This window comes from Nyctereutes procyonoides, unplaced genomic scaffold, assembly GCF_905146905.1.
Source record: "Nyctereutes procyonoides isolate TBG_1078 unplaced genomic scaffold, NYPRO_anot_genome, whole genome shotgun sequence".
NCBI lineage: Eukaryota > Metazoa > Chordata > Mammalia > Carnivora > Canidae > Nyctereutes > Nyctereutes procyonoides.
The window spans coordinates 7,563,231-7,574,282 of record NW_026575020.1 but is presented as its reverse complement, the minus strand read 5'-3'; the positions used below and the strand labels follow the sequence as shown (position 1 = coordinate 7,574,282).

At 59.5% G+C, this 11,052-nt stretch overlaps 1 protein-coding gene across 1 annotated transcript; it reads right to left on the bottom strand.

Annotated features, from left to right (window-relative positions):
• Positions 1–6,442: 6,442 nt before the first annotated feature.
• NXPH3 (neurexophilin 3) lies at positions 6,443–10,637 on the bottom strand. The gene is made up of 2 exons (XM_055327764.1): positions 10,493–10,637; positions 6,443–8,108 (listed from the first exon to the last, which is right to left on the bottom strand). Exons 1-2 carry the CDS (start codon positions 10,544–10,546, stop codon positions 7,404–7,406), a joined length of 759 nt encoding a protein of 252 aa, XP_055183739.1. The 5' UTR covers positions 10,547–10,637; the 3' UTR covers positions 6,443–7,403.
• Between the last annotated feature and the right edge of the window lie 415 nt (positions 10,638–11,052).

Sequence of the window (11,052 nt, the reverse complement as noted above, 5' to 3'; positions counted from 1 at the left end):
ACATTACAGCTGAGGGATGGCCTCATTTTGACCCCAAGGTAGGGGTGCCCTGGCTCCCTGGGACTGAGCAGGCCATTCTTCCCCAGGTGGGTTTACCTCATAAGCCATGAAGGGGATCTGGGGCAAGGAAGCCTGCTCTAATGGAAAGAGCAGGTATTGGGTTAGGATCCACAAGGCCCTGGCTTTTCCCATGACTCTCAGTGATTCAGCTCGAGAACTTGCCCCTCTCACTGTGCCCTCTGAGCTAACCTGGGTCTCCAAAGACCCTTCTAGAGAAAACAACATATAATACTGGGGACAGGTGGGTGGAGAGGTGGGCCTTTCTCCTATCCAGGAGGTCAGGCATGCCAGGTGGGGACAGTGGCTTTTCCTCCTGTCATCGCTTCCTTTCAGCTGTGGGCATGCCTCAGCATGAAGCGCTTGGTGTGCAGGACATGGGGGTGCAAGTCGTTCATCAGTTAGGCCTCGGAGGTAGGGTCTCTGCCTCTGGGGAGACTCCAGGCCAGCTGGCCAGCGGCACATACCCCACGCCTTCACAGAATCTCCATTCTGAAGGACCAACAGCTCCTGTGTCCAGTCTCTCAATTAGTCTAGGGGGGAAATCCACATTTCCTATTGTTATAGTCCCCAAGTTGGCAGGGACACAGCACTCCAGACTCAACCTGAGTCAGAGATAGGAGCAGGATCTTCAGAGAAAGCTGTGGGTGTCAGGGGACAGCAGAGGACATGAGACAGAGTGCCAAGTGAGGCTTGGCAGGGAGAGGGGGAAGGGTGGGAAGGGTGGGAGCAGAAAGGCCTAGGTTCCCGGGGAGCATGTCCATCAGAGCCAAGGATGGAGTCTCCCCAGCTCAGCTTTGGAAGGAGAACCCTTGGAGTGGTGTGGCAGGGCCCAGTGGCTCCCAATATTTCCCCTTGCATTTCTCCTTCACCTTGGAGTTTCTTGCTCCAATTCCAACCACTGACATCATGCTGACTCCAATAGAACATTTCCTTGAAGGCCATGGCTCAAGTGTGAACCGAAACCTTTTCTGGATCTCCTGGTGCCATGGAGACTTGCTGGAACTTTCAGAGGCTTTATTAAACAATATTTGTTGAATGAATGAGCACTAAGGGAGAACAGATGGGTATTAGTGTGTGGTGTCCACAAGGCTTAAGAAGAGCCCGGCTCACAGAGCCTGGGTTTCAGAATCTGCCCCTGCCAAGGCTTGGTGGGCTCTGGCCTGGCCCGGGTCCCTTCCTTCTGCCTTCCTAAGTCGGAGCCACCTGACGCCCAGCACCATGGTGGGGGTGCTCCTTACTGGTGCCCAAGAAACAACGCAGCCCTCTACAACCCACCTAGGCCACTGGCTTTTGTTCCCCTCCCCAGGCGGTTGCCTGTCCTCCAGGAAAGACCCCATTCTCAGGGACATGGCTTTCCTTCGGTGGATGCGAAGGCAATCCCGTTTCTTAAGCCCGACCAATTCGGGAGGAATCCATAGCAGGCCTGCTCTTACCCAGAGTGTCCTGGGCAGGGCCAGGGTCTCAGACAGCTCAGACCCGAGCTTCTGTGGCCTCTGGTGGTCCCAGTGCAAGCACCAAACCAATGCTGACAGTGTCAGTTTCTAGATCCTGCTACTCTGCAGCCAAGGGCCTGGTTGGCCTGGCTCCCCGCCTGGCTGCAGACCAAGCCAGAGGCAGGGGCCACGCTGACTGTTACGTGCAGTTTGTATCCACCGGGTGGAGGTACCACTGTGCTGCCCTGCCCTCTCCCCTCCCATCACAGGGCCCCTCCTGCATTGGACTTCCAAAGCTGTGTTGTTGCAGGTAATTAAAGGGTTTTAATTAAATTAGGATCCCATCTGGCTGGGATCAGTCAGGCCCTTAACGAGGATTGTGTGTCACCAACATCAGAATGTGGATGGGGACTCAGACGTGCAGGGGTTGAATTTGGGGACTGGAGGCCTTTCAGAAGGGGTGGAGAATCCGTCCGTCAGGGGCTCCCTGCCATGGTGCAGCCACTCTTTCCACCTCCAAAAATGGAGATTGTGGGCCTCCATGCCAGGGAGTGGTTGGGGGTGGCAGGGGAGGGGAGGACCAGAGCTCTCCCCAGTTCATTCCTGCCCGCAAGCCTATAAGACCTCTCTGATGTGCGGCAAGATACATGATCATTAGCTCATTTCTCCGATGAGGAAACGAGTCCACAGAAGGGAAGCACTGAAACACATCCACTGGGTTGGGTGGTGATAGATGTAACTGTAAGAAATGGAGACCCAAAGCGCAGTGGCTTAAATGAGGTAGAAATTGGATTTTTCTCTCACATAAAAGTCTGAAGGGAGGCAGCCTAGGGCTAACATGGTGTTTCTAGTCCACAACATTTTCTGTTTCACAAGGCGTTCAGCAACCAAGCCTTCCCCCCACTCATTGCTCTGTCACTTCCAGGATGTGACTCTTATGCCCATGGTCTAAGATGGCAGCGAGAACTGTCTTTCAACTGTCTTATCAACTGTCTTTCTAGAAGTTGCCAAATAACCCTTTGGCTCACTGGCCAGATCTCAGTCACAGGACCCCATCTAGGTACAAGAGTGGCAGAGGGATGTAGTATTTATCTCAGGTAGCCATATGCCCAGCTGAACACTGAGGATTCTATTCCTATGGAAAAAGGGGAAATGCATATTATGGGACAATTAGTGGCCTCTGCCTCATGCATTATGGCGCAGAACCAGGCCACGAAGCCGAGTCTCCTCCCTCCAGCCCAGGGCCCTTCCACCCAGCTACGCCAGGAGCAAGGCTGAAGCTGACAAGCCCACATCCAAAAACAAAGGAAGAAGAAATCATATTTGTCGAGTAAGTCATTTAGTTTTCCCCCCAATGCTCCAATGTAGGTAGATCCCTAGGTTTTCACCTAAGGAGGTGTGGCAGATGATGTCCTTTGCCCAAAGCCACCCAGCTAATGAACTACAGACCCAGGATCAGGACACAGATATAAATTCCTGCAGCACATATGTTGCCGGTTCAGGGGTAGCCTCTGTGGTTTGCGAGGTGCCAGCTGGTCCTTTGGGACCATCTAGCCAGGTGGCCCTGAGATGATGGACTGGAAAGCTTTGAAGTAGGCATCCGTCACTTGGATCATCCGGTCAGCTTTTGAGCTTGGCAGGCCGACAGGAAATGGGCCCCCAAGGAACCAGAGCCCAGCCCCCGACTACTGACTGCCAGGTCTCCTCTGGCATTTACGCCTTAAGGATGACGGCAGCTGCCACTCCAGGACCTTGGCATAATTGACAGGTGCCACCCCCGCCCAATCTTGCCTCCTCCCTGGTGGGGCTGGTTGGGCCTCTCTTTGCCTGTCACCCCACTCCCCCCACCCCCCACCCCCATTCTCCTTGCTGTACCACGGAACTCAGAGTCTCTCTATAAGTAACATTTCTCTCTCCCACTCCCAGTCATGGCATTGGATCACTTCCCAACACAGTAGCAACTGGTTCACTGTGTCTCCCACAACCCCCTATAGCTACCCAACTTGATAATCTAGGTCCCTGGTCACCCCCTGACCTTCAGCTGCCTCCACCCCCATGCATACCCTTCCCCCACTTCCCTACCCACCCACCACCTCGTGCATCTCTGAGCAATGGGCCTCGCCTCAGGAGACTGCCACATGCAAGGTCACCAGCATCCCTGCCAAGGACGGGGAAGGGGGTGACTCAGTTCCCGCTTGCTCATCCTAGGGAGGAAAAATGAGGGGGAAGGAGGAGAGAAGAGGGACCTAGACACCTATTGCTTTTGCCTTAAGCTTCATTCAGAGGAAGACTCAGCTTTGCTGTCAGTTGACCTAACATGGATTCCCTCTTGTCAGCTTCACAGATGGCTGGGAAGATTCGCCCCATCAGAGATGGGGACAGTGAGACCTAGACAGTACCTGCGCCCAAAGCCAAAGGTCAGAGGCAGCCTCCACGTGTTCTGGGAACAAGCTTTCCTCCCTAGGTCCATATTGCAGTTCTTGCCCTCAGGAAACTCCAATCTGATGAGGGAGGCACAGATGCTGGCCTCACAGGCTCTTCAATCAGATGTGGGGTTACAGACCCCAGCTCCTCAGTCTCATAGGGTGATTTGGGCCATGACCTCAAAGAGCATTCAATCTGCTAGGCTTGCTCCACTCAGATGAAGGAGACAAGGACTCTGCCCTGGGGAAGCTCCCCAGCTAGGTTGAGCAGATAGATGGCACAGCTGGACCACAGGACCAAAGGCCCTGTCACTGAAGTGCAGTGGTGGGGGAGGCCAAAGGGTTGGGTAGGGGAAGGACCTAGGGCTTCTTTTCTGGAGCTTTCCTTCCAGAGGACTCTGCTCTCCAGTGTTTGGCAAGATCAAGCAGCAGTTTATGTAGTGCCTGGGGGGGGGGGGATCCATCTCCCTGGGGAGGATGTCACAGACATTGCTCACCAAGGGGGCAGAGGTTGGTGCCCTAGTGATGAGAGGCAGTTGTGTAGACCCCTCACCTTTGTGAGGACCACGGGGCATAGGAAATATCTGGTGGTGGCAAGAATATCAGGGCCCAAAGGTCTATTCCACAAGACTTACAAATCAGGAGAAAATCTATTAGCAAGATCCTAGCCGAGAAGAGCAGCCAGGTTAGTGTGGCAGAAAAGGAGGGATGAGGCAGTGGAGTGTGCGCGAGGGTGAAATGAAGTTATTAAAATGAACCCATCCCCTGCTCAGACGGAATGTGTGCCAGGCAGGCCAGCCCTCCAGCTGTCCACAGCATCTGGCTCTCCACGAAAGAGGAGCCAGAGGGGGTGGGTCAGAGCATCCCCCGGTCCTGCTAATAGTTCAGCCAGACCAGGTGAGGAGGGTCAGGACCACTGCCCTCCTCTTCCTCCGGTGCCCACAGGGTGCGGGAGGCAGTGGTGTTTGGGACGCATCCACAGGTAAGAGTTCCCCAGGTTCCAGCAGCCCCGAGCCCCCCACTCAGGGGGGCCTGAGCCCCTGGGCCTGCCTGAATTCCAAGTACCTGTCCCAAGGTGGGAAGGGAGAGAGTGGCATGGCCGGGTGGGAGGAGTGTCACAAATCTCTGCTCAGGAGAGGTGGCCCCAGGAGGCACGATGCAGCGGAAAGCTGGAACAGGAGTGTGAGCTTGAGTCATGTGCCCTTTCTGGGTCACTTCATAAGCAAGGTGGCTTCTAAGGCCTCGTCCAGCTCTAATCTGCAGCGAGAGGAGCAAGGGGACTGTGCTGAGTGCTGGTGGGCAGGGGAGACAAGGTAGGAGTGGCAGGACCACCTTCCCTTCATGCTATGACTCTCCTAGCTGTGGCTGCGTGGCCAAAAGGGACCCAGGGGGCCTGAGTGCTGCCCCCCCCCCAAGTGAGCAGACCTCAGATGACCTTAGAGAGGGCATTGTGATCTTGGTACCCGGGGCTCAGTGTTCCGCACACTGAGCCTCAAAGGGCCCAGCTGACTCCTGGGCGAGGCGCCACGGGCAGACATCCTTCCCAAGGCCTTCCCATAGGCTGGGGCAGGAGAATGGCTGCTCCCAGGCCTCCTTCTGTCCCCACTTCCCCCCAACCTGGCCTGTTGCCGTACTAGCACATCACCAGACTGAGAAACCAACACTCCGATTCTCTGAAAGGACCCTTCCAGGAGGTTTCCCCAGGAGAAGCAGCTGGAAGTCACAGTGGGGAGAGAGCCTCAGAGGTGTCTCTTCATCTTAGGGAGCCAGAGCCAGAGAGGAACACAGAGGTCATGTGAGTGGTCCTCAGAGTGTGGTCCCTGGGCCAGGAGCATCAGTATCCACCCTGGGTCCTTGTCAGAAGGGCAAATCCTTGCACCTCACCCCAGCCCTACTGAATTAGAAACTGGGGCCCCGAAATGCATGTGTTAAACGATGCTCCCAGTGATTCAGATGCCCACTCACATTGGAGAAGCTCTGGGTGGCAAGCTCCTCAGTTTACAAAGAAGCAGAAAGAGACCCAGAGAAGAGAATGGACTTAATCTGAGCCCACGGAGCAAAATACTGATGGCGAGAGCAAGGTTCCCCCACCCCGGGCCCACCCAGATAATAGCCTAGGGAGGCCAAGGAATACAATGGCCCATCCCACCTACTAGCTCTTCCTCCCCACGCTGCTTTGCAGCCGCTGCCCCCCTACACCCAGGAGCATGCCAAGCAATGTCTGCCCAGCCTTCCCGAAGGCTCCAGAAAAGGGGCTGGAGAGGGAAGCCCCAAAGCTGTCAGTGAGTGGCAGCTCCAGCAGCTATGGGAGCCCCACAGCTCTGGTCTCCAGGAGATGTCCTGCTGCCATCTGAGCAAGGCTGGCTGGACGTGGGGCACCCAGGGCCCTTCCCTGCCCCAGACAATTCGGAATCCAATGCCTTGGGAAAGCTTTATTCCCGGTTCCAGAACAAGACTCTGCACACAGAAGTCGACAATCAGGTGATGTCACACCCCGCCCACCCCTCCCCCACCCACAGACAGACACCATGGAACAGGTCCAGCACGCCCTTGACCATCTGGCAGCCCCCAGCCCCATGGGCCAAGAGGGGAGCTGCTGGTTCTACCCAGGTGAGCCCCAGGCAGACAGGCAAGGCTCACCCACTGGACAGGGACACTCCTAGAGGAGCCAGCAGGGGGTGGCGTAGCAGAGGGACACGGCGCAAGGGTGGGCTTCCATCTGTGGCCTTGGTGTTGGGAGACCCACAATCACCCTCTGTCTCAGCTTAAGGATGGGTGTCCCATCAGCACAAGGGTGAGCGGGGTGTGGGGGTGGGCAGCAATGGCAGGAGAGAGAATCTTGGAAAGGTATGGCCTGGCTGGGAACAGATGGTCTATTTGTCAAGACATCAAGAAGACTTCAAGGGTCACCACTTCAGCCTCAAGCCAAGCTCAGTCCATAGTCTAGGTCAAGGGCTTACGGGGGGCCGCCTCAGGGAGGCCCTCCCCCTACCCAGAGCTGGTGCCCAGGCAGCCCCATCTCTGCCATCCTTTGTTGCCTACTTGGTGTCCACGCTGGTGAAACGCCCCTCTCTTTGTTGCTGTTCTTCCTCAGGATGGCAAAGAGGGAACCAAGGCTTTAGGCTCCTCTCCATCACTTTATTGGGGCCACACTGGTCTGACTTCCCCAGGGACCTCCTGGACCCAACATCTTCCCGTTGCTTGGTGGGGAAGCCCCGTGGGGCTGCCCAGAGAACCCACTCCTCCTCCAGTGCTCTTGTGTCCCAGTCGCTTCACCACCTCAGGCTGGGGCCAACACTCAGGACCCCTTCCCCACCACCACCTGCGACTTGGCCCTGGCCCCACTTGGCATCTCCTCCTCTCCACCCACCCTCGCTGCCTGAGATCCCCCCGGTCCCTTCCCTGCCCAGTGTCCAGCCAGATGGCCTCCTCCATTGGGCAGGCCTGTCCTTCCAGCCCCAGCCTGGCCTCTGCAGCCCGCCCAGGGTCACCCGGAGGGGTAGTAGGGAGTATCGCTGTGGTAGTTGTAATCTGGGCACACCTTCTGGACCAGCCTATAGTCTGTACTGTAGAAGGCGATGTAGACGCAGACGACTTTGAAGGGCTGGGAGCAGCTCCAGGTGGCCGAGCTCTGAGCGTGGTCTCGGGAGCAGGTCTTGGCTGGGTCGTGGGTGCAGAGCGAGGTCCGGCGGCCCCTTTCCACCTTCTCCCACTCCATCCGGCAGTTGAAGATTTTGGAGGCCTTGGCTTCGATGAAGATCTGCTGCTCCTGGTGGAACTCTACAGCTTTACTGGGGGGCACGAGGCTGATGGAGATATTGCCCTGGCCTGTGGCGTTGTGTCGGAAGTGGACGCTGAAGGTCCCGTTGCCGTGGTCCACAATCTTCCCCGTGACGAGCAGGTTCAGAGCCACCGTCTTGATGTTGGAGTAGAAGTCACCCCAGCCAAAGATTTTCTTCACCTTGGCCGAAGGTGGGGGGCTGAGGTTTGGGCGATTGGGAGGCTGCCCAAGGACCCCCCATGCCTCCCCAGGCGGAGCCAGCAGCCCTAGGAGGGTGGAGTTGGCCATGGGGCGGGACTTAGGTGAGATGTGGCCCCGCTTCCGAGGCATCCGGGGCCGGGGCTGGCTCTCGTGGTCGTCGCGCTCAGGGTCCTCTGAGCCGGGAGGGCCATCATCCTGGCCATAGATGACCTGTGAGGGGAGTTGGGAGGAGAGTGAGAGCCCTGTCCCTGAGGACCCAGGAGTTCTGGTCGCTGTTTCCCACCAACAGCCTGACCCTTCTACCGATCTGAGGCTGACGGATCCCTGCACATCACCCACTTACGCTAGGGGCTGGGGGTGTACACTCTGGCTTGTGTCATGGTCCCATCTCGCCTTGTGACATTCAGGTCACCTCCATCTCCTCCCCGCCACTGTCCTGCCTCTGGCCACTACTCCAAGTCTGGAAAGATGGTCGAGAATGCTCTCCCGTGGGCCATGGCACCAGAGAAACACAGCCCCTGCTCCTGGGGAGTCTCCAGTCTGATGGGGGAGGCCCAGCTTCGGATCTTGGGAATGGTCCTCAGCTGATGTCAGAAGCATAGCCCTGTGCTGACGCAGGAGAGGTTATAAGGTCACGATTTCACAGAGGAAATTCCCTGCCTCTGAGAAATTCACAAGGCGATGCGGAGGCATAGTTACTGCCCTCAGGGAGCCCTGAGTGGAATAGGAGAGCCCCATCCCTGTGCTGGGAGAGCCCCGGTTGACAGGAGAAGGGCAGCCCCTGCTTTTTGGCACTCCCTAGTCTGTGGGATGAGACATCGCCCCCCTTATCCTAGGATATTTCATCCCCCGAGGTTAAGAGAATTAATAGAACCCAGTGACATTTTCTCCCATGTGCAAATGCAGTTTAGGGTTTGGCAGAAGGAATAAGAGGAGCCCAGGAGTGAATTCCACACCCAGGATGGCCAAGATACGGAAGGTCAAAAACTCTGAGGATCACCGATGATGACACGCCCCGACACCGTTGCTCCAAGAGGCAGGAGTTGTTATTATGCCCGTTCTACAGAGGAGGCCACCAGGACTCAAAGGTTACATCCCAGGAAGGCTAAGTCACAGAGGGTCAGCCCTCCGATTCACCCCTCACTTCTGGCCTCATGGACCACATAGGTCCATTTATGGAGGTTCTGTCCAAGCTCCATCCCCACCTGGAATCTTCTGCCAAACTGCCAAGGCCTGGCCAGCATCTGCTGGATCAGCCATGGCAACAGGCAACACCTGGGAAGGCCTCCTGGAGGAGCTGTGGGGAGGGCCAGCAGGACAGCGTGACCCAGCTCAGACACGGGACAGCTCAGGAGGGCATCAGGGAGTAGACAAGGTTTCCTGAGGGCAGCCGCCTGGTGTGTGCTTACTCAGCTTCTAAAGAGAGTACTCCCCCCTGTGTGTCTGCGTTAGAGCACCAGGGGCACCAGCTCACAGCTGGGCAGCCTGTAGGTTTGCTGGTGACCCCTGGGATGAGGATAGGGGGATGCCTGAGTGCTGGGCTCTGGAGGGCTCTGGGGCCCCGGGGTCTTCATGCCCCCCACCCCGGCCCTGGCTATGCCTTTAGAGATGTGCTAGGTGGCCCTGCCTGCTAGGCCCAGGGGTAGGGTAGAGAGGGGCAGCCAGGAGGGGGAGTTCCAGGGGGACTGGGACCTGGGGCTGCAGACCCTTGTTTACTTGGCCACGGGGGTCGCAGCTGAATGGCTGGAGGGTGGGGAGTGGGACAGCAGGTGTGGATACGAGAAGGGAAGGGTGCTTCCACTGTGGCAAAGGGGAGGTGGCACAGAGCGGGTGGTTATTGTTTTGAGGAAACGGGCAGGTCCAGATGTGGGGCCGAGGCTTCTCTACGGCAGGACTGGGGGCGGGGGCGGTCGGAGGGGAGTGAAGCCCGCGGCGGGGGGCCGGGGTGGGAGTCCCGGGCGTCCCGGGCGGCAGGACGCGGCGAGCGAGCGCACGGGGAGCGGGCTCTGGGCGCTCCGCTCAGCTGCCGCGGGCGCCCGGGGCGGGAGCCGCCTGCCCAGGTCCTGTGGGGCTCGGGCTGCGCGCAGCCGGGAGAGGAGAGGAAAACAACAGGCGGGGAGGGAGGGAGCGGGAGGGAAGGCGCGAGCGGGGGCCGCGGGGCCGCCCCCTGCCTGGACAGGCTCCGCGCGCCGAGGGACCCAGGTCCCGGGCCCTCGGGGTCCCCGCGGTCGGGGAAGAGCCCGCGGCCGCAGACCTGGCAGGTGGTCGGCCCCGCCACCCACCCCACTCCCCTTCCGCGCGTCCCGGGGCACCGGGACCCGGTCGGGTAACCCTGGGCGCCCCGCGGCTGGCCTTTTCCCTCGTGCTGGTCGCACCTCCCGCCGCCGGCGGCCGAGTGGGTGGGCCAGCCGAGCACCCTCTCCCCGCCCCTATTAACCCTTGCGGTCCGGTCTCGCTCCTCGGACCCGCCCTCTCCCCCAGCCTCCGGGCTTCCCCTCCATCCCCGGGATGTCGGGGGCAGGGAGAAAGTTTCCGGGCTCTCCCCCGTCCTCCGGGCCCCCGCCCCTCGGCGCAGCTCCCCGCGGGCCACTCACCAGATAGAGGCTGCCCTGCACTAGGAACACGAAGCAGCAGCGAGTCAGTTGCATCTTCCTCCTTTGCTGTCGGGCCCCTTTCTCTCCTCTTTTCCTGCCGGGCTCCCAGGCCCCTGCCTCGCCCCTGCTGCTTCAGGCGCGCCGTCCCATGCTCCGGTCCCCCGCTGCTCGCGGCCCTCCCCTCCGCCGGTCGCCCGGGACCGACCCCGCCCCCTCCGGGCCAGCTGTGCAGCCGCCGCCCCCCTCCCTGGGCCCAGCTGCGCGCGGCGCGGCCCCCTCTCGAGGTCCCAGATGTGCGCCCCGAGCGCCTCGAAGGGCCCCAGCCGCGCGCTGCCTCTGCCGCTCCAGATCTGCGCTCGGCGCCCCCCTCGGTCCAGCGGCGCTGCTCTCGCCCAGATGTGCTGGGGACCCGCGCGCGCGCCCGTCCCTGGCGCTAATTCCCCAGACCAGACGGCCCCTCCCGCCCCGTCGCGGCGCGCCCCCTGGCGGACGCCCCTGGCCGCGCCGAGCCCCGCCGCCCGCTCCCCGCGCAGCACCCCGCCAGACTGGAGCGCTCTGGC